Below are 23,995 nucleotides of genomic sequence, written 5' to 3' on the forward strand. Positions count from 1 at the left end.
TCTCTGCTCTGTTCCCCTTCGCCACTTGTGGGGTGGAGGTAGAAGAAGGTGCGTGGGGGGAAAGTGTTTTTAGTTTGTTTTTAGTTTCTCAGTGCTCTAGCTTGTTAGTAATAGTTAATAAATTACATTAATCTCCCTGTGCTGAGTCTGTTTTGGCCTTGACAATAATTGTTGAGTGATCTCCCTATCTTTATCTCAACCCCTGAGCTCCTTCTATCATATTTTCTTCACCTTTCCCTTTGACGAGGGGAAGTAAGTGAGCAGTAGTGGTGAAGCTCAGTTGCCATGCTGAGTAAAACCACCATAAAAGGAAAGTTGAATTTTCCCTACTATAATTAGTATCTGACACAGACTCTATGCACTAAATATCCTAGTAGAATATAGAAGGTTGACAGCTCCATCTGTGTAGTATATCAAGCTGGCCTGTTCACTAAAACAGAAATTTACCATGCTTTTTAAGAACAGACAGTAAAACCGCGTGTGAAGCTTCTATACATACACACTTAACAGTGACTCTGGCCCTGGAGCTGTTGGTTCCAGCCCATAGTGTTGATTAGAAGCCCATTCAGACTGGACTTCTGTGGCTTAATGACTTGCAGGGATACCAAGAGTCTCAAATACAACAGTAATTTTGCCATCTAGGTAACAGTCCTGCAGGGAATTGGCATGAGATTCAGGAACTAGTGTGAACTAGCCTTTAGATCAGGCTGTGAAAATTAGATGTTTTCATTCTTTATGATCTGCAACTGAACTGGAACCACTGAATGGAGGAATACTTCAAAGTCTGTTCCTTAACTCATCAGTCACCTCATCCTTTGACATCTTCTAGTTTGTAACAGTGATGTGGAAGTGAAAGACCTCTGTTGCTCAGGCAGGCATATTTCTTCCTCTCCCACCCACCCCCCAGGAAAGACTTGCAGTCTTGGGGAGAAGCTTAAAAGAAGTGGTGTGCTCTGCTTTTGCTCTTGCCTCTATCATATTGTTTATTCAAGCATGATCCTTGAGCAAGGCAGTGGCATTGAATGGTCAATCAGGGATTCATCTTGCATGTAAAATTTTCAAATTTTGAAGCCCAAAATAATGTTCCAGCTACATTGTATACCATCAAAACTCCTGATCATGATCAGTTAGATGTGAGTTTCTTCATTTTTTCCATGAGCTGTCTTTGACTGTATCTCTCAGTAGAGTAAAATTGTAGATGGGTTTCTTCTCGTTATGTTACGAAATATTTCATAATGCAAAATAAGGGAAATTAAAGGAGAGTTTGACCTAAGTTTTTGAATTCATTATAATAAATATTCAACTACAGGTCTTTGTTAACGTTTTCTCTTTGCAATCTCTCCTCTCTTTCATTCCAGTCCCCTCTGCAGTCCCTATGATGCATCAAGTGAGTCGTACTACCAGTAGCATCACACTGTCTTGGCCTCAGCCAGACCAGCCCAATGGCATTATCCTGGATTATCAGCTACGCTATTTTGACAAGGTGAGAAGAGAGTGATGCAGTGCAGATTGTTATATAGCTGTTATGCAAAAGAAAAAGGGGAAGTCTTTCTGGTAGATGAACTCTTGGATCAGACTGGATAAGGCAGATAAAATGCTCCAGTTATGAGGGAAGAACAAACTATAGCAAGCACAGAAGTCCACAATACATAGTTATATTGTTATAACATCTGTCCATATGCATTTCCCAGCTTGGGACCATCTGGGGATGATGTTAAAAAGGGAGAAGACACATGTAGCTAAGCTAAAAAGCTGTAGTTGAAACAACTGTGTAAGTTTAGTACCACCTGATACAGAAAATAGTGGAAGGACATCAAGTTTCCAGATGTCTATATTAAAATTCTACTCACTGCAACATCCTGTGTTTTATTTGTGGAGGGAAATTCTGTGTCCCAATTTATGCCTGGATGAACATCTCTAAGAAATTTTGGGTGGAGGAATGCACTCTTTCATTTACTAAGTGGCAGATCCAAGTTACATGTTTATGTGCTGAAATTACAGGATGACAAATATATAGTTGTTCTCTATTCACATCTTTCATGACTCCTAATTGATTTAAGGGAAAGAGGTCCATAGAACCATTAAGACAAGCTCCCATTCCCTATATCTGATTTCTCATATAAATGTATGTGAATATATGATTATAAATATATGAACCTAGGTATAAGGGAATGAGAAGTAGCAGTAAGAAGCAGTGAATAGTGTGTGAGGAAGTCAGGTCTAGAATATCAAGTGGGGTTGGGATACTTTGTAATGGATTCAAATATCATTGGACCCACATGGAAACTAGCATTCCTTGATAAGAAAAGCCAGCTTAATGGGCAAAAGTCTCACATTCCTTTTTGGTCACTGACATTCACAGGCAGAAGATGAGGATAATTCATTCACCTTGACTAGTGAAACTAACATGGCCACCATATTAAATCTGAGCCCAGGCAAGATCTATGCCTTCCAAGTACGAGCTAGAACAGCAGTGGGCTATGGTCCATACAGTGGAAAGATGTATTTTCAAACTCTAATGGCAGGTAAGTGTACTCAGATCTGCACATGCCTGTCTTTCACTAGTGTATGTCACTGATTGTATTAGCATATTCTCTGGGAGGACTGCTACCAGACATTACTACTCAACTTGTGTGTCTGTATATTGGAATTTGCATATATGGATTTGTTCTATCAAAGAAAGTTCATGGTGTCAGAGCATATTGTTTACATTCCCTTAGCCAATGCTACTTCCATATTCCCCTGCCCTACTCCTTGTTCTCATATACCTCCATGCTTCTGATCAGCAGGAAGCAGAGTGTGTCAGTAGAACTCTCTTTACAAGGGTATTAGAGTGCATAGCACTATATACTGCTCTAGTTTGGTCTCCAGCTGTCACAGCACAACTTACAGATGAATGCTCTGAAAGTCTTAAGGCAAGTAGTACACAGAACATATACACAGAACCTTACCATCTATCTAATAGTATCACCATCTATTCATGCAGAGACCTACATACTGCCTTGTGATGCCCTTTGGTCTGTATCAAATACACTCGTTTGTACTCATAAAGCTAAAGCAATAGGGGACAATAAGATCAAAGCCCAGGCTTAGAACTGGCTTACACTTAAATTGCTAGTCACATGTCAGTGGACAAGGAAAAGTGTTTTGAGATGGAGTACTAGCTTTTCAGAAATAGGAAGGAAAGCACTGGAGAAGCACAATTGCAGGGGCAGAGCAATAATCAAGACAAACATTTGCTAAATTACTAGGACTAGCCTGGAAGCAAAAGGTCTGATAGGGTTGGAATTATGGGTGACTCCTAGGTGACCAGATGGGAAACTCTAATTGTTCCTGTCTTCTGCATTTGTGTGTGTATGTGTGTGTCTTCCTTGCTAGGGGAGCGCTCGGAGATGGTGCAGGACCGACTGCCACTTATCGTGGGCTCAGCACTTGGTGGTCTAGCCTTCTTGGTAATTGCTGCCATTGCCATCCTTGCCATCATCTTCAAGAGGTGAATTCCTTGATTTTCTCATGTGCCAGTGCCTGCACCCTAGACAGTGGAACTTTCTTGCCGTGGCTTCATAATCCATTCCCATGGGAAACAGCCCAATCTACATTTATTCAGATGTCCTTGAGATGACGTTTTCTAATTAAGGAAAAATCCTGCCCCATTGCACCCCTGTCAGAAGCCTCTCCTTTGGTAAACCGCTCATGTACTTAGCTAAGATTTGTCTAGGTAGCACTAAGAACACAATGGAAGCTTTATAAAGCTGGTGATCAAAAGGTGTTTAAATGCATCACTGTCAAGAAGTGACTGCAAATTACATTGTAATCAAGCAAGTGAAGAATGAAATGATGTGATGAAGCATTGGTGGAGTAAATATTTAGATACATTAATTAAGAAGGTGCTGAGGAACTGCAAACTATTCTTTAACCAAGGACTGAGAGTCTGTAGTTCATTTGCTGAAGAATAAAAGCTGTACATTTTACATGGTTCCATGGAACACAGACTCATGAAATATGTGTTAAAGAAATCAAACACCACTTTCCATTTTGGAAAGAAAAGAAAAAAAAAAAAAGACAAGTCAATATAAAAATAGTCTGTCACAGTGGGAGAGCAGGGCAGAAGTTTTAAAAACAAAGAGAAGTAAAGGTGGCTAGCAGAGATACCTAGACGAACAAAAGTAAACAATGGCTGAGGAGGTGGAGGGGAAAGAAAAGAAACAGTCATCACCTACTTCATGAATTTATTGAAGTTTGAACTTAATCTCCCAGACTGTCCATAATGGATTTCTGTGTCTTGTCTACTCTGCCTCTGCGCAAGTGGAACATTTTAGATTTGTCTGTTGAACTAAAGAAAGGTATAAATACTTTAGAAAGTGACATCTAGTTTTAGTAATTTCTTTTTTTGTTCTCTTCATTTTTTTTTTCTTTTTTTTTTTTTTTTTGATATTAATTTGTTTTCTCCATTTGTGTGTATTTACTGTTAATATTTTTCATTCTGGAAAGGAGAAAATTACCAAATATTGTTATATTTGCACTGTTGCCTCCTTTTGTAGCTTTGAGCTGTTAAAATACAATTTCTTACAGCTGGGAATGTGATATTATGTGCACAACTCAATAAAGCATATATTTTCTAAAAAAGATGCAAATTAGTATTAGCAAATCTGTGTTGGGGGACAACATTAATAGGTTTCTGTAAATGTATATACATAAATAAGAAAAGTCATAAAAATAGTTTAATTTATACACAAAGGATTATGTAATAGTGATTCAGAAAAAGTAGATATATCAAATTTCTACTTAAAATTTGTCTTTGACAAGAAAAGGAAGTTTGATGATGTAGGAAATGAAGTCCATATGAAATGTCAGAAAAGACAGAATATATGTGGAAACAAATACAATAAATTAGTTTTGGTGCATATTGTCCAGCCAATACACAATGTGAAACACCTATTTTAGCTAATTGTTTTATTTTGTTTTTATGATACCAAACCATTAACATGTCAGGTGACCTATAAAAACCTGAATGTAGACCTGACAGAGTAGCACAGTTACAGCTTGTAGGTATGGGTCCCCAGTAAAGCCAATTTCTTTCAACAGCAGAAAGAACAGACTTTGAAGATAGAAATATCTGTGGTTTGGGAATTGTAGCAGAATTTTAAGAAATAAGCTCCACATGTGTGAATAATATATAGCTTCCTTATAGAATGATAGAATTAGATCTCTTAGTAAAGACAGATAACATTATCTTTCATGAAATTCTGACTTCAGTTGCTAACTGAATCAGATTGAAGATCTTGTGCTGAAATTATAAAGTATATGAATGGGCAAGAATTATTGTATACAGCAGGAATACTATAGGAAAACAGGGTTTGATTTACAATGAATTATGTATATCAATGGCATAATTATATCAATGGTATAATTAACATGATTTTAAAAATATTGTAAACTAGCATGAATTGTACATCTTCAGGGAGAAAAAAAGCTGCTTATAAATATTGTTGTGAACAAAGGAAGTGACTGAAAAATAGACAATGTTAAGAGCAGAAGAAGAATAAGGTGAAAGTTGGAAAACATCTAGATCATGTGGGAAAGAATGACTTGAATAACACATATTTAAAGGAATAACAAAATTTGAGAAGTGCCAGTGCTGAGAATCACGTATGATTACTGTAATTTAGATGCTTATTTGCAATAAATATTACAGCAATAAAGACTGTACCTATTCTGATCTGCTTGTGTATAGATCACAGAACAGATTTCTGTCCATCTGTTTTTGCGTGGTTGGTTTTGGGTACCATAATAAAAGAATAGTCAAAGTAAATGCTGTTAGGCGAGAAGGAAGATAAATGAAGAAGTAATCTTGTGGGATGGAATTTATATGCTTTATGCAGTTGTCATTTGAATACATGGTTCTTAGAATGTTTCTGAAGAACTTAAAGGACATCACAGGAAATAGTTTCTATTAGTATTGAAAAGAATAATTTGTAGTAATTAAATGAAATTAAAATACGAATTTAACCTGAATACCAAGAAGACTTCCAAGACAGTAACATTAAACTGCAATTTTCTTTTTCAGGATACTGCTGAATTCCACATCATTTGTCATGTCTAAAGTGTTACACGATAGTGTAAAAACTACCAGACAGAAAACAAGCTAGCACTGGTTATGAAGAGATGGGCGGGATCATAACACTTATATTATATTGCTGAATTCAAAGATTCTCTGAGTCTTGCACTGAGAAACTTCCCCTAACATCCTAAGAGAGACTTGCATGTGTTTTGACATTCCTTTCTTTTATGTCCTGCAGTAAAAGACGGGAGACTCCATATACAGACCGCCTGCAGCAGTATATCAGTACACGAGGTAAGTGTTCTTGAGCAACAGATGCCAAAGGCCTATCTCTTCAGGAGTCACTAACACCCATTTCTCTCAGGGTCTTATTCTGGTGATGTTTTGGGCTGTCTCCTCTACTGCAGGACTTGGAGTAAAATACTACATTGATCCTTCAACCTATGAGGATCCCAATGAAGCTATTCGAGAGTTTGCCAAGGAAATTGATGTGTCCTTCATCAAGATTGAGGAGGTCATTGGATCAGGTAGTGTGAGCATCTCCAGATTTTGAAGCACCTTCTTGCCTTCCTTGATACCTGACACATTACTGTCCTGAAGTGTACCCAACCATGACATGTCAAGTGTTTCAGGATAGCTAACATTAATTTTTGCAAAATTCATCTTAACCTGCTTAAACTCAGATGCTGGCTCCAAATCAAATTTAAAAACACCCTTCAAAGACTCATTTGAATTCCTCATTTTGAACCTTGAACCTGAACCTGACCAGACTGAATTCAGAGCCTTTATTGAGAACTTTACCTTGACCCAAATTGTCCTGGTAACTATATTTCCAAGCGGTGCTTGGAGCCTTCCATATTAGAATGTTTTAGTGCAATTGACTAAACATTTTGCTCTGTTTCCTTACTTGAGGTGTGTTTCTTCCCCCCCGACAGGAGAATTTGGAGAGGTGTGCTTTGGGCGCCTAAAACACCCAGGGAAACGTGAATGCACAGTAGCTATTAAAACATTGAAGTCAGGTTATACAGATGAGCAGCGGCGAGAGTTCCTGAGTGAGGCCAGCATCATGGGGCAATTTGAGCATCCCAACGTCATCCGTCTGGAGGGTGTGGTCACCAAGAGCCGACCAGTCATGATTGTTACAGAGTTCATGGATAATGGATCACTGGATTCCTTCCTCAGGGTACAACAACCAGAGTCCCCCACAACTGTTACCTCTTCACCTTGCGGTGTGCCATTCTTGATTCTGATAGTTTTGACTGCCCTTCCTCTTCCCCTATCACTACAAGTTCTCAATTGCCCTCTGCAGGTCCAATAGAAATAAAAGCAAATTACCAGGCTAAGTGGTTTTGTACCAAAATGATGAAAATATTCCAAATACTCACGCATCATATAAGATCTCTGCATTATTTTTGACCTTTCAAACTCATTGATATTAAACTGTTTATCTTTGTACATGGCCTTCTAGTTCGTATGTACATACTCCAAAATTTGTCTACTATTCAGGCTTAATTCCATGGAATGTTTTCAGGTGACTTCAAGTAAATAAACTCGTCATTATTCTTGGACTCAGAGTCTCCAGCATGTTATTTTTGTTTGTTTTTGTTTTAATAATGAAACAAAAATACAACATTTCTGTAGTATAGATGCTTCACTTCTTTTTTTATTGATTCAGATGGTAATTCAACCCAACTACTTTGGCAGGTACATTTTGAAGAGCACATGAACTCATTGTATAAAAAATAGAACTCATTGTAAAGATCTCAAAAAAGTAAGAACAGGTTTGCCTGCTCCCCTTTATTTAGCCATCTTAGTAGTTAATAAGAGACTAGATATAAGATGCTAAAGGATAATATGTCTACAATATGAGATCTGTCTTCAGAAGTAGATCACCAATGCCTGACTTTGAGATTCATTGCCTTAAGGCCATTTTCCTTCCTTGTTTGCTGTTCTTGAACCTTTAGAGTTTATCTGAAGATGTATGTTCTCTAACTTCATAAATCCACCTTATTAATGTGCTCTTTATTAGTCTTCCCTGTTGGTTTCATTTCCTGTGGTCATGAAAGCCTGTGTCTACCTCTTCACTTTCAGCAAAAGGAGGGACAGTTCAGTGTGTTACAGCTGGTGGGAATGCTACGAGGGATTGCATCTGGCATGCGCTACCTTTCAGACATGAACTATGTGCATCGTGACCTGGCAGCACGTAACATCTTGGTCAACAGTAACCTCGTGTGCAAGGTTTCAGACTTTGGTTTGTCCCGCTTTTTGGAGGATGATGCTTCAAATCCTACCTATACTGGAGCTCTGGTGAGTTCCTACTGTGGAGTGAGTTACTGCAGTGCTGTCGTCTATAAATTTGTTCTGTGTTCCTCCTTGATTTGGTGCACCCTATTTAGTCCATCTTGAGACCAGAGAGACCAGTAGGATGGAGCCTTCTACTTTGTGGGCTGTCTATTCCAAACCATCAGAGAACTGTAACTGAGTATCTGATCCACTCTGCCATGTGAAATAGAATCATAGAATGGCTTGGGTTGGAAGGGACCTCAAAGACAATCTAAATCCAAACCCTCTGCTATAGACAGGGATGCTACCCAGTAGATGTGGTTGGCCAAGGCCCCATCCAACCTGGCCTTGAACACCTCCAGGGATGGGGCATCCACTTCTCTTGGCAACCTGTTCCAGTGCTTCACTACCCTTACAGTGAAGAATTTATTCCTAAGGTCTAGTCTAAATCTGTCCTCTTTTATTTAGGATCATTTCCCCTTGTCCTATCATTATCTAATTGAGCAAAAACTCACTCTCCATCTTTTTATAAGACCCCTTTAAGTATTCACAGGTTGCAATGATGTCTCCCTGGAGTCTTCTCTTCTCCAGGCTGAACATCCACAGCTCTCTCAGACTTTCTTCACTGGAGAGGTGCTCCAATCCTCTGATCATCTTTGTAGCCCTCCTCTGGACTCGCTCTAACAGGTTCATGTCTTTCTTGTGCTGGGGGCCCCAGGCCTGGACACAGCACTCCAGGTGGGGCTTCACAAGGGCAGAGTAGAGGGAGACAATCACCTCCCTAAACTTGCTGGTCACACCTCTTTTGATGCAGCCCAGAATGCAGTTGGACTTCTGGGCTGCAAGCATGGAATATCAGTGCATTTCTTTATGGAATGATGGTGAATAGGACAAACTACATAAACTGGTTATCTTTTCCCTTTTATTGGCTTCTTACAGGAAATTAAAAGGACTGAAGGAGAGACTGAAACCTGTGCTACCACCTTTAAAGGAAAAAGGGGGGTGGTTTTTGTTGTATGGAAAAGATAACCAGTGTAAATATGTATGGGCTTACTACAAACCACCAAATTAACTTATTGCCTATGAAATTAAGGTGCCTGTTATACATACTACAAAAGTGGGGGGCAGATGGGGGAGAGTAACAGGTGGGTTGAAACTACCATTTAATATGCAGGGGATTAAGAAGAATTCAGTCAGTGAAAGGAGAGACATGTTTTAGATCTGTGTGTTTTGAAGAACTAACACTTCAGTCATTTCATTTGTCAGGTTATACCTGCAAGTCAGTAAGGTTGAGATAGAAAGAAAAAAGACTTAATGAAAACCTACTCAGTTTGTCTGTTGTTGGAGTTGCAGGTTTTGATTGTTTACATTATGAGTTATGGTTGTAGTGGACTCCCTCTTGAGGGGAAATGATGCACCCATCTGCAGACAGGATAGTCTTTTCAGAGAATTTTGTTGCCTTTCCAGCACTCAGGGAGGTCACTAGAGTACTGAAGAACTTAGTACAGCCTTCAGAGTATTACCCACTCCTGCTCTTTTGCTTATGTACCATCATATTGGTGGTGCATCAAGAAGTTTCAGGTCAATCAAAAGGGAAAGATTACTAAAAGGATTCAGGTGCTCAGGTAGTGTTTTTCTCTATCCTCCTAGTAAAGTGAAAGACACTGTAAGGAACAAGCAAGCTCAGGATATCAACATCTGTCTCCAACACTAGTGCCTTTGCTACAGTTCTGTTTTTTTTGTAACCATGGCAGATTCTCCAAGACACAATGTCTGCTGGGACCTGACAGGATCCATCTATCTAGATGGGAAAATGTTTATTTGCCTGTAAGCTAGCAGTACTGATTGAGGGGGCTTTAAATTGGATTGATGGGGGAAAGCTATACTGCCAGGAATGCTGTAGGCAAGTCATGGGAGCATTTATGCCTGTCCAGAGAGCACTGAGGGTTTGGGAGCCCATCTGAAATGCCTGTACAGCAATGCATGTAGAACAAAGAGAACTCTTTGAAAGAGAAATGGGAAACAAACAGGAGGAACTTGAAAATTCAGTCTGTTCCCAGATCTCTGATGTCATTGGTAATAGTGACACTTGGTGGAAGGAGTCCCCTTACTGGAGTACTGAGACAGAGGGCTATAATCTGTTTAGGAGAGATAGGCAGGGCAGATGAGATAGAGGAGTTGCAGTGTGTGTAAGGGAGAGGTCTGATAGTACAGCCCTTTCAGTTAGGAATGATGTGGTCGAAAGCCTCTGGGTAAGGGGCATGGACAATAAAGCAGATGTTATCATAGGTTTCTGTTGTAGTTCACCCAGTCAGGATGATAGTACTGATGAGTAATTTTATAGGCAATTAAAGAAATCTCTGGAACAGTAGGTCTTGTCTTTATGGACCTTGTCCAAATTTTTGATGAAATGAGGAAAATGGTCAGTAAAGTTGTTACCTTTGGTTTTAAGTGAGCAAATTTCAAACTGCTCAGGGAGTTATTTAGCAGGGTCTCCTAGGAATCTGCTTTTGAGGGCTTAGAGGTCCACATGAGATGGGTACTTCTTAAGATCCACCTTATAAAAGCACAGGAGCTGGCAATCCCACTGAGTTGTAAGTCAAGTAAGCAGGGCAGAAGACCTGCTTGACTGAACAAGGAACTTCTCTTGGAATTCAAGTAGAAAAAGAAAGTGTATGATCTCTCAAAGCAAGGTCAGGCCATATGGGAAGATTACAGAGCAGCAATTTACATTTGTGGGAAGAAAACATAAAAGAGAAAAACTCAACCAGAGTTGAAACTAGACAGATATTTCAGATAATAAAAAAGTCCTTTTTCAAGTATGTTAATAGCAAGAGGATGTCTAATGAAAATATTGGACTATTACTGGATGAAGTTAGTAACTTAACAAGCAAGGATCACAAAACAAGTGATGCACAAAGCGATCACTCACAACCCACTGACTGATGTCTAGCCAGACCTCGTGGAGCAGCGGTCTTCCCCCCACAGCCAAGTCCCCCCCTTTTTACTTTCCAGCATGATGTGCTGTGGTACAGAATAGCCTTTTGGCCAGATTGAGTCAGCTGTCCTGGTTCTGTCCCCTCCCAGCTTCTTGTGCACCTCCAGCCTCCTCGCTGGCAGGGCAGCATGAGAAACTGAAAAGTCCTTGACTGAGTGTAAGCACTGCTCAGCAACAACTAAACATCAGTGTGTGATCAACGTTATTCTCATTGTAAATCCAAAACATAGCACCATACCAACTACTAGGAAGAAAATTAACTCTATCCCAGCTGAAAACAGGACAACCATGACTGGGGAAGCAGCAACTTTCCATTTGTTAACACCAAAATTATAAGGAACCAGCTGTATCAGTTGAATGTTTCTAAGTCTATTGGGCCTGCTGGGATTCATCCTGGAGTACTTACACCTGCTTAGCAGATGTTATAGCAGGACCCTTCTCAATTATCTACCAAAAATGCTGGGAAGCTGGGGAGATCCTTGCTGCCTGGAAACTAGCCAACATTATCCCAATTTACAGGAAGGGCATGAAAGAAAACCCTGAAAATTACAGTGCTGTTAGTTTAATTTCAGTGCCTGGGAAAATTATGGAGAAAATTATCCTCCACTCCAATGAAAGACACTTAAAGAATAGGGCAATCATCAAGCCCAGCCAACACGGGTTCATGAAAGGAAAGTCCTTTCTTACTAATTTGATCTCCTTCTGTGATAAGATCACCTGCTCAGCAGATGAAGGGAAGGCAGCAGTTGTAGTTTTTCTGGATTTTAGTAAGGCTTTTGATACTGCCTTTCACAGTACCCTTCTGGACAAATTGTTCAATTGTGAGATGAACTAGTACATGGTATGTTGGGTGAAGAACTGGCTTAACAGTAGGGCTCAAATGTCTGCAGTGAAAGGAATTATATCTGGCTGGCAGCCAGTCACTAGAACTGTTCCCCAAGGCTCAATCTTGAGTCCAGTTATGTTCAGTATTTTTATCAGTGTTCTCAATGCCGGAGCTGAATGCATCCTTATTAAAACTGCTGGCAGTGTTAAACCTGGAAGCGCTGCAGACTCTCTTGAGTGACAAGAAGCTTTGCAGAGGGATCTAGATAGACTGGAACATTGGACCATCACAATACTATGAGAAGATGCTATAAAAATGCTATAAGACGGGAGATTCTTGTAAAATTGACAAGAACAAATGCCAGATTCTGCACTTGGGACTGAGTAATGCCAGACATAAGCACAGACTGGGAGATGAGTGGCTGGAGAGAAGCCCTGAAGAAGGGGATGTGGGGGTGCTGGTTGACAGTTGGCTCACTATGAGCCAGCAGTATACCCTGGCAGCCAAGAGGGCAAACTGTATTCTGGGTTGCATTACATACAACGTAGCCAGACAGTCAAAAGATGTGATATCCTCTAATTATTATGTGAGGGCCACAAAGATGGTCAAGGGGCTGAAGCACCTCTCCTACAAAGAAAGGCTGAGAGAGCTGGGGCTGTTCAGCCTACAGAAAAGAGAAGGCTTTGGGGTGACCTCATTGCAACCTTTTAGTACTTGAAGGGGGCTTATTAAAGAGATGGAGAGCAACTATTTGCTCAATCGGATATTGACAGGACAAGGGGTAAAAGCTTTAAACTAAAAGAAGGGAGATTTAGATTAGAGGTTAGGAGGAAATTCTTCACTCAGAGGGTGATGAGGCACTGGAACAAGTTGCCAAGAGAAGTTGTGGACGCCCCATCCCTGGAGGTGTCAAGGCCAGGCTGAATGAGGCCTTGGCCAACCAGATCTAGTGAGTGGCATCCCTGCCTATGGCAGGGGGGTTGGAACTAGATGGTTCTTGAGGTCCCTTCCAACCCAAGCCATTCTATGATTCTGTGGTATGATTATCTCACCACATACTGCATTGGTCCGGCCTCACTTGGAATATTGTATGCAGTTCTGGGTTCCACAATTTTAAAAGAATGTTAAGATACTTGAATGGATCCAGAGGATGGCAACAAAACTGATCAAAGCTCTGGAAGGCATGTCCTATGAAGAGTGGCTGAGGACATTTGGTTTGTCTAGTTTGGAGAAAAGAAGGCTAAGAGGTGACCTCATTGCTTTTTACAACTTCCTGAGGAGGGGTGGAAGGGAAGTGCTCATCGTTGCTTCTAGTGACAAGACGTGTGGCAATGGCTCAAAGCTCTGTCAGGAGAGGTTCGGACTAGACATTAGTAAAAACTTCTTTACCTATAGAGTCGTTAGACACTGGAACAGAATTCCTAAGAAGGTGTTTGATGCACCATGACTGTCAGTGTTCAAGAGGCATTTGGATAATGCTCTTAGTGATACACTGTAACTTTGGAGTAGCCCTGAAATAGTCTGATACTTGGACTTGATCTTTGTAGGTTCCTTCCAGCTGAACTGTTCAATTCTATTCTGTTCTATTTTATTTTACATGGTTTTAGATTTCCAAATCATTGAGACTTTCAGGAGGATTTGACTATCTGCCACTTCTCTAACGCTGCTAAGAAGAGCTATAAGAGTCAAATTCCATTACGCTAAGGATTTGTAGTTGTCAGGGGGCATGGTTCTGTTGTTTTGGTTAGTTGGTTGGTTGTGTGTTTTTTTTGTCGTTGTTGTTTTATTTATTTTTTTTTTGTTTTTCATCTTCATGTGTAGGTAGAACAAGGTAGAAACCTTTGGCATAGTTTAAATTTAAACTATCAATTTCTACAAGGCAACATTACTGAATTGGCACATCGTTTCAGAGTTGTGTCATGCTACTGGCCTCTGACCAGGCCAGTGATGTCATTTTCCCTGGTAGTTCTTATCTCACTAACATTCTGGTTACTCCCTGTCTGCTTTCTAGGGCTGCAAAATTCCCATCCGTTGGACTGCCCCTGAAGCTGTCCAGTATCGCAAGTTCACCTCCTCCAGTGATGTCTGGAGCTATGGCATTGTCATGTGGGAAGTGATGTCCTATGGTGAGAGACCTTACTGGGATATGTCCAATCAGGATGTAAGTTTGGGAAATGGTGGGAATGTGCATCTACCTTTCTGCTCTGTTTCAATTTGAGTAAAAAAAAGTCATACACTGCCAAGTGACTGAAGCTTGTTTGTCTTTTATTTTCCCAACTGTGATAAAACTTAGTTCTTCTTTTCCTGCAGGTAATTAATGCTATTGACCAGGACTATCGCCTGCCACCACCTCCGGACTGCCCAACTGTTTTGCACCTGCTGATGCTTGACTGCTGGCAGAAGGAGCGGGTCCAGAGACCCAAATTTGAACAAATAGTTAGTGCTCTAGATAAAATGATCCGCAAGCCATCTGCTCTCAAAGCCACCGGAACCGGGAGCAGCAGGTGAGATGATGATTTAGTGTAAAATAATACATGTCTCTGGATAGGCATCATACGGAAAGGAAGGTAGTGAATCAGACATTTTTCCAATCCTTTCTTCTGAGGCTGAGATCAATTAAGAAAGGAAAATTTGCAGGGGATGGTTGGAAGAACTGTATATCTTGATACACTTAGTGAGTGATGAGGATGAATTAGGCGTTGTAAGTGCTGAATGTGAAGAGAGAGAAAGATCTTGATATGGTGAGGGAGCTTTGGGGATGGAGAGGATGAATGATTTCACAAAACTCTGTGATTGCAAGAGGTGATGAAGGATGAGAAGACCTTAGATTGTGGAGAAACGAAATTCTCTAGCTAAAACTAATGAAAATTGCAGCTTGCATCCCACATTTTCCCATCTGCATTTTGCAGCCTGATGGAGGCAGGAGGTCAGCAAAGGAGAAGTCTTGGGGTAGAGGTGTAAATGGAGCCACAATTATATAGCTGTTGGACTGATGATGGAATTAATCCTGGTGGCCTGGAGGACTTCTGCCATGGTTATAAAACTTGGCCCACTGCAACACACTACATCCAAGGGCAAGGAGAAGTGTGTGGTAATGCCCAGTTTACTAGAAGCAGCACAGAAAGCGAGTTATGAGTTGCTTTGGGGCAGATTCAGATGCCAAGAAAAGTAGAAAATGCTAGTGATTTATCTGGCTTTCTACTGCTCTGTTACACCTGGTTTGTATTGGAGCCCAAATGACACCCTGTCTCCTACGTTACCTGCAGAGCCAAAGAGCACGTTCTGGAGAGGGGTAGCTAGTCACAGAGATAAAGGTACAGGGTCTCATCTTTGTGCCTTGGAAACCTCCTCACTGCAGCTCTTAACCCAGATGACAGGTCTAGACCCAGGAAGTGTGGAAAGATCTGGTGCAAGAAGTGTTCATGCCAGAGAGAGTATAAAATGGGAAGGAAAGATCAATTGCTTAAGTTGGATGGATTGTTTTTAGACAGAATAGGGAAGACAGATAATCTAGAAACATTCCGCCATCAAGGTGGGACTTTAGGAATCAGGTCATGAAGAACAAATATAATAATTTTGCTCCACTGTATGGTATCCCTCTCATAACTCTGACCTTACAAGTGTTGTCAACTGATGTTGGTAACTGGGGTTTTTAGAATCTGCCTCTTTTGCAGACCATCTCAGCCTCTCCTGAGCAACTCCCCTCCAGATTTCCTTTCACTCAGCAATGCCCATGAGTGGTTGGATGCCATCAAGATGGGTCGTTACAAGGAAAATTTTGACCAGGCTGGTCTGATTACATTCGATGTCATATCACGCATGACTCTGGAGTAAGTATAGAGGCAGAAAGAAGGAGATACTATGCGGAAAGTGAGAGGTATGGAATAAGGGCTATCTGAAAATATATATGCGTAATAAAGGGAGAGAGACTACAGAGAAAAGTAGCTACTCTTTCTTGCATTTTATTAGGGCCCCTGGATGCCCTCCATACCACTGTATATGTGCAATCTGTTTCTATTAGCATTAGAACTTGTCCCATGTAGACTACAAAACATATTGTCACTGTTATAGAGAGACTGTAACATCAGAATGTTCATGAGAGCTGACATAGGCAATAAGCACTTACAGGGGATTTGTAGAAGTAGCCATGCCCCTGCTAGGTTGAAGTGTTATGCAGAAGACAGGATCCATGAGAAAGCTTCTTTTTGTATCATAACCTTCAGAGTTATGCCCACACCCCTTCTACCCACACACATTTTCCAAGCAGAAGCAGAAGTCTTGTTAAGTGCTTCTCAGACAATGGCGAAATCCACATATATTGATATGTAGTTACAGGGAAAGGGACTGGGAATGTGCAGAGTAACAAGCTTGTTTTAACACTTTTTGCACCCTCTATTCTCTTGCAGAGATATCCAGCATATTGGAATCACCCTGGTTGGTCACCAGAAAAAGATACTTAACAGCATTCAGCTCATGCGAGTCCATTTGAATCAGCTTGAACGAGTTGAAGTATGATGTTTAAACCATCCTTACTCCATGGGTCTCAAATTCTGGAAGGGTTCTAAGAGAATTCAGAGGAATTTTCACAGTAAGAAAAAGAGATGGCGAGATGCTCCTTGAAGACTTAATGCACCCAGAGAGTGGACATTACGTGTCCCATTTCATCAACAAAAACAGAATCTTGCCATGATTTGAAAGCAGAGCTAAATAACTGGTGGCATTTAAATGTGGCTGACATCATATGTTAGGAGTAGATTGGGGGAGGGAACGTTATAATAACGTAGTGGGGAGCTGGAATAATAGTTTGGACAGATCACAAGCACCTGTTAGCTCTTCTCTGCTAACTAAAGGTATCAGATAACTTTACAAAGCCATTAGCAGGCTTTATCTGTGGCTGGGAGTCCAGCAAGGCTGCAAAGACATAGTAAGAGGTTACAAACAGTACCGTTTTTCCAAAAGAATGTCATCTTGATGTGAGAGAGGGCATCACTTGTGATGCCAGATTTATGGGAAAATCAATTCCACTTAGTGCACAACATGTAATAAGCAATGAGACCTGGTAATTTTTACAGAGGTTGAGAGTGAAGGGCTCAAAATTCTATGCCATTTCATGTGCAGTTCTTGGGTCTATTCCATGATCCAGGAGGGAAATTTACTAATCCACAGTGAGTCCTCGATGCTATGCAGCTTTATTTATGGCACTGCAATGGAATCAGACAGTAAGGATTCCTATAATCCATACTGCTGGATCTGCAAGTGGAGAGGGAAACAAGTAGGTTCTGATTCTCGCCAAACCATTCCTGAGAGAAAAGGTGTAAATTGCAATATTCTGATATCCTGAGCACTGGAATTTGAGCTTCAGTGCTTTTTGACCTCCTTACAAACATTGACGAGAATGAGAGAAAGAAATCAAAAGTCCTTTGTTGTTGAAAAATGCTTGCTCCCTTCCTCATCCTCACCAGCTACAAAAGTTGGCACAGATATTGGTTGAAATTTTTTTTTCTGAAGAAAATGTGGACCTGCAGTAGTCAACTCCAAATAGACAATTGGATCAAGGGATATGAAACTCTTTCACAAGTTCTTTTCAGGAGTCAGCATGGAATGGTACTAGTCCCAGCAGTAAGTTCAGTCCCTAAAACAGGAATTTGAATTTTCTCAGGATCAACCATGCTGTCTGACTGGTAGTGCATGAGAATGATCAGAAGAGATGGGTTCTCTCCATTCAGGTAGACTAGTACCTGCTTAAGGAAAGCAGGTACTAAGGAAAGCCTTCAGACAGGGGCTAAGTGTCAGGGTTTAGGACTCTGTCCTGTGTCTGTCCCTATACAGGAGTGTGAAAGCTGAGCTTGAGAGTAAAACTCGTAAACTAAACACTTGTCCACTTCACCAATGCATAGGAAAGGAAATGGAAATGGCATTGTTAAGCAAGACCCCAATGAAGACATTGCATAAAAAGATGCCTTCTTTGTGTCTAGAGAGGGAATTGCCCTAGCTATTCTGATCTGTGCGTGTCTGTTGGTTCACTGTGAACTAGTCATCAACTTAGTATATTTTTCTAGCTGTCAAGGTTAGAGTAGCACAACTTCTGCAGGACTAACTCCTGTATGGTTTTAAGAATTCCCCCAGACACACAAGTTATTGCCCAGATTTCTCCATATGATATTTATAATACGGAGTGCATAAGAAGACTGAGTAACTGGTAGCAATGCCTAGACCTTCATGAGGGCATTAGGCTTTTGTGAGGACTCAGAGAGTTACACATAAAGGAGGTGATAATATGTTGCAAAGCCCAATAGCATTTCTGCTTGACCACCACCTTTTTCCAATCTGGAAACAGAAAGCAACTTCACTTCAGTGCAAGCTGTTTCATAGTTATTCCTGATGAGGTTCCTTGCATTTGCCTTTGTGTTCTCCATTGCTTGACAGTCTTACAGTAGATACAATCAGCACCAGTATGTCAGTTAATGTATTGTCCTGTCAAAGAGGGTATCAGGCAAGCTATTTCCCACCTGTTCTGCTGTGGTAAAGGAATTCTCAGCCAGGAGCTATATATCTGTGTGTTCCTATCTCACTAAGCCATGGCTTTTTTATGTCGTAAGTGGGCTCTGCTCACCTCTTGATATTGAGGAAAGGCTCCATGACAGTGTGACTTCCACAGTGTTTGGCACCCAAGTATCCTCAGTGTATGTGCATTATGATATGGCATCCACACTCCATTTTTGTTTTGTTTATTTGATTTTTGAAATTCAAGGGTGTAGTGCTTATTTTGACAGCACTATACTTGGGCTAGCTGAGGGAGCACAGGCTGCTTAATACTACTGAAGGAGAGCGAAAAGAGGCTGTCCCTTAGTACAAATGTTCAGCAGATGAGATGATCTAGAAAGAAAGAAGATGCTGTAGCTTCCTTGGTCCCAGAAAATTCACATGTTGTTAAGCTCAGTGAAACCTCTGGATATGGTGGGAAGTGTGGAACAACACCAGGGAATTTACCTATTTATTTGCCTTTAATAAGCAAACAAAGGTGGGGCCATCCCTCCTGCTGCATCTTCTTTGTTCAGGTATTTCAGCCAATTAATCTAAGTTGGGGCTAGTATAAATGAATGCATCCAGCTTCCAGCCAGCCAGCCTTTGGCATGCTTTCTCAGCAGTCACTACACAGCTTTTATGCATACAGGTGCAACTGAGATGGTGCAACAAAACCAGTTCTTTCTCTTCACTGAAACCAGCTGATACTGAAGGCAATGAGCTGTTCAAATCTATGTCATGCTTGCAACTATACATGACTATCAAGCAGCCTAAGGATTTTAGATTGCATGCAAATTTGAATCTCTGGATGTTAAAATGAAGCACAGGTAAACAAACCTCATGTCCTACTAAAGAACTACAGTCTAATCCTTCAATACTTCACTTTTCAACTCTGTATGGAAGAAATAATGACACTCCTGTGTCATTTTCACTCAGAATTTACTTTTTTTTTTTTTTTTTTTTGACGACGACATTCAGCATCTTTATGCTCTTTGTATGGAGCTGTTTCACTTCCGGGCTTTTCCTTCCTGCTGCCGGGAGCTGTGAAATCACTGTGTGTCCACCTTTACAGCCTGTTGTTTTGTAGTCTGTTCAGAGAGGAATTGCTCCCCCTGCTGTTCTGCTTCCTGAAACACGGAAGAAGGCTTAGCAGCCCTTAAACAGTCTTGTCCCCTACCTCCCTTTTCTGGGTGATGAAAACAGAAAACTCTTCCTGAAATATCCGCAGTTGAAACATTCAGATTCGTGATGACATATCAAGATTTCTTTCTAGTTTCTGCCGTGACCTTTGTTCCTTGAACAATGTGGTCTTTTGGTCAACTGCTGTAAGAGCAGGTCCCAAATACGAGTACAATGGAGTGGCATCTTGACATTTATGTCTCAAGTAATTAATTGAGTTTGGACTGTTATTTATGTCTCATACACAACTAAGTGTGCTTACCTAACAAGGATAAAGCTGTTTGCTTCCAAAAACTTGGATTTTTTCTAGTTTGCAGTGGCACTAGAAATTATTGCTGGCTAAAACTAGATTTTTAGTTATAACCAAGCAACTCTTTCTCACTGTGTTTTGGAAACTTAAAGAAACCTATTACTGGCCATACATTTGGGGCTCTGTAAGTGAACAGAAGATTAAAAAATAAGAAAAGCAGTTTTATTCAGAGAAATCAGATATTTTGACAGATATGAATGAAAAGGCACTACCTAAAATAAGCTATTTTAAAATAGATCTGCTAGTGCCTGTTAAAAAAAAAAAAAAAAAAAAAAAAAAAAAAAAAAAAAGACAATATTTGTAATATATCCTGATGTCTCTACTATAAGCTAAGTTGTAAAACTGTTACTGCTATAACCTGCCGTCCCTGCAGATTCATAACAAGAAAGAACAATAATAATGATGATTATGATAAACAAATGTGTTTTTTTCCCAGTGAAGAAAGCTACAGTAGAAATAACAGCAGTCGAACAGCTGAGAACCATTTTTTTTTTTTTACTTATTAAATATTTTTGCAAACTGAAATATCTGTCAATCAAATCTGTCAGTTAGCAAAATAAATGCCAGTGTAGGGACATAGGATCATGTGAACAGCTGTTTAACTGCATGCACTCAGAACTTAGTTGGAATGGAATATTTATTGTTAGATTGATAGACAGATTGATTTTTTCAAATTTAGGATGCTTTTTAGATCTCTCTGGAAAATAGTACTAGTTTGTTAAGATAAGGCTGAGGATATTAGGTTGAGTAGCTTCCTACAAATATTTATCTAAAAATCAATGAAAAGTTTATGACACAGTTCTTATCCGGACACAGGCAGTGCAGCACAATTTGCAAGCTGAACTGAAAGTTCAGTTTTCAGTACCACAGACTTAGGTGTGGTCCCTTTTCTTATGCTTGAGAGATGATGCCTTCCCTTCAGAAAGTATGCAGGTATGCTTTTGCTATGCCTTTTGTATGATAGTAATAATATCCACCCTTAATCTTTGTTTGATAAGGTCTAACAATGTGAGATTTCCATACCACCTGGTTATCATCTTGATACTTACGTGGGACACATTATTTAAAGGAATATAATTCAGGAGTGGGTGTGAATGGAAAAGAACTGGATGATATTCAAGATTAAGCATGAAGAGGCACTTTCTAACAAGGAAGGTTTATGGAGCTGTGACTATACAAAGACATTTACTTAGGACCCCTTTAAGTTGTGTTCCTTGCATCATCATGACCTGTAGATAAAAATAAGCTACTCAGGGCATGGGAGTGGGAACACGATTTTTAATGTTCTGATTCAGTCTTTTTCCTGGTTCTTGTTCAGCCTAAGATTTCAGAACTCCACACCAGATCCCAATAATCCAATCCTGCATTATGTTGTTTCTTTCACTGGGTCTCACTTTTTAGAACAGGGTAGTCCTTCCTGATAGGTGTACACACATGAATTTACTGTGATTAGTTGTCTAATCTAACAGAATTTATCTGAGGTATACATCTGTTCTCTAGACAATAGCTCTGACCACAGATTCCAGAGTGAGGACAGAAGCATCATGGAGGCTTCCTCTCCAGCATTACAGCAGTGGCAACAAACTATTAAATAAATAAATAAATAAATAAATGAGTAAATGTTTACAGGCATTGAGGGATGCAGAAGCAGAAGAAATAGGTGAGTATTTCCATAGCTGCTATAAGACCAATGTAGGAAAAATAAAATCCACCTGTTCTAATTACCTTAGAAGTCAAAAAACATCTAAATGTACTTCTCATACCATTGCTCATAAATACTCAGTTCTTCCCTCTGCCAGAAAATCCACAACTCTTATCAACCAAATGTGCCTCACGTGTCAATCGGACCCCAATTCTACTCCTGCCAGGACTAGAAGCAGTCTGTCTTTTCCAACACACTCTTCAAATTTCAAAATTATGTTACTGAAAAGTATTCTCACCTGTGCTTTCTAAAGTTCATCCTGCTTATGACCATACTCCATTGGATGCCACCCATCATGGCAACGAGCAAGCTGAGTATAAGGAGAGTGACAATAACAGCAAAGGCTAAATAACTGATGCCACAAATGAAGGGTAGGTCCATTTCATAGCTGGCAGGTCCGTCAATGTTGCTGAGGAAAAGCTCAAAGGTACTGAAAAATGCCATGGGATAGTTGTAGAAGTGGCCCTCATCAGGATCCTGGGTCTTGCAGATGATGTAAAAAGCTAACAGAGAAGAAAGAAGAGGAAGAACTGGGGGAAGAAAGTGGGGACGGAGGGGGAAGAGAAGTATTATCAAGGCCTCACCAGCATAATCTGGCCGTCTTTGTAAACTACAGCATCAGATATTAGCCCAAACAGTAAGACCAGTCAGTCTTGTCTCCTATGTATGTGTCCTGTTTTCAGCTAGGACAGCTTTCTTCCTAGTAGTTGGTATGGTGCTATGTTTTGGATTTACAATGAGAATAATGTTGATCACACACTGATGTTGAGTTGTTGCTGAGCAGTGCTTACACTCAGTCAAGGACTTCTCGGTTTCTCATGCTGCCCTGCCAGCGAGGAGGCTGGGGTGCACAAGAAGCTGGGAGGGGACAGAACCAGGACAGCTAACCCAATCTGGCCAAAGGACTATTCTGTACCATATGACATCATGCTGAAAAATAAAAAGGGAGGGACTTGGCAATGGAGGAAGACCACTGCTCCTCAATGTCTGGCTGGACATCAGTCAGCAGGTGGTGAGCAATTACATTGTGCATCACTTGTTTTGTAAATTCTTTATTATTATTATTATACCTTCCTTTGCTATTAAACTGTCTATCAACCCCTGAGTTTTACCTTTTTTTTTTATTTATTTCTCTCCCCCATCTGACTGTGGAGGAGTGAGTGAATGGCTGTGAGGTGCTTAGCTTCCTGCTGGGTTAAACCTAAACAGTCCTTCTGGCACCTAACTTGTGGCAAGAAGGGTTATGATAATGACAGATCTGATCAGAGTGTATTAAAACAAAAATGTCATCAGTGTTATATAAATTAAATAGTTGCTGGTCACAATATAGGTTTGTAGGTGTTTTTTTTTTTTTTTTGAGTTGTGCTTTTTCTCAGAGCTGTGTTATGTAATCCCTTACTTTCTCTCTATGCTCCCTGTCATGCTGTTGATCATCTCTGGGGACTGGTTTAAGGTTATAATTTTGCTGTACTGTGTAACACCAGCTTATGATATGATAAAATTACAAGTCTTTAGACTAATCTGATTACAATAGCTCTTGAGAATATTGAATATCCTTGGGGTGTTCAAGCCAGCATGGTCCTATTGTTATGTCTCCTGAATATGTTTCAGATTTTGTTTAAGGTTAAAATACTATTTAAGAATGCCACCCAGAGATCTGCCCTGAGGCAGGATAGTTAGGAGTGGCAGGGAGTGTGGGAAGCTGTGGGCAGGCTCCTAGAACAGTGGACACTTACAGTGCTTTGAAACATCACCCCTGAACAATGCAGAATCCTGAAAAACTAGTAAAATATTTGTAAAAAACTATGCTGTCACCCTGGTAGTTCCAGAAAGACACAAATCACTGCAACATGCTTGGGCCTGGCCCATGCCCTACTAAGCCCTGTTCAACAGTATTCAGCATCCTCAAGGGGAAGAGAAGTTCTCTAAATCTTATGACATAACAACAGGCAAAGCACCTACCCCAACCTTCGTGACAGGTACTGCAGCTGAACCAGAGAACCAACTTGTGCTGATATTACTGACCCCTATATTCAGGAAGAAACAATAGATGCGAATCAACTTATTTAGAAAGGGAAGAAACTTCTACTAATGGAAAGGAGGAAGGAGTT

General features: G+C 40.3%; 1 protein-coding gene across 6 annotated transcripts in view; it reads left to right on the forward strand.

The window, feature by feature from the left end:
• Positions 1 to 23,995, forward strand: part of EPHB6 (EPH receptor B6) — an 84,075-nt gene that overhangs the window by 57,892 nt on the left and 2,188 nt on the right. For all 6 annotated transcript variants that reach the window (XM_032207596.1, XM_032207613.1, XM_032207606.1 and 3 more), the window contains exons 7-17: positions 1,359 to 1,483; positions 2,363 to 2,525; positions 3,379 to 3,493; positions 6,300 to 6,355; positions 6,469 to 6,588; positions 6,997 to 7,244; positions 8,153 to 8,368; positions 14,180 to 14,329; positions 14,479 to 14,672; positions 15,843 to 15,998; positions 16,575 to 16,677. In XM_032207596.1, the coding sequence (XP_032063487.1) occupies positions 1,359 to 1,483; positions 2,363 to 2,525; positions 3,379 to 3,493; positions 6,300 to 6,355; positions 6,469 to 6,588; positions 6,997 to 7,244; positions 8,153 to 8,368; positions 14,180 to 14,329; positions 14,479 to 14,672; positions 15,843 to 15,998; positions 16,575 to 16,677 (1,646 nt within the window). The remainder of the gene's footprint in view (positions 1 to 1,358; positions 1,484 to 2,362; positions 2,526 to 3,378; positions 3,494 to 6,299; positions 6,356 to 6,468; positions 6,589 to 6,996; positions 7,245 to 8,152; positions 8,369 to 14,179; positions 14,330 to 14,478; positions 14,673 to 15,842; positions 15,999 to 16,574; positions 16,678 to 23,995) is intronic.

Source organism: Aythya fuligula, chromosome 1 (genome assembly GCF_009819795.1).
Source record: "Aythya fuligula isolate bAytFul2 chromosome 1, bAytFul2.pri, whole genome shotgun sequence".
NCBI classification, from domain to species: Eukaryota; Metazoa; Chordata; class Aves; order Anseriformes; family Anatidae; genus Aythya; species Aythya fuligula.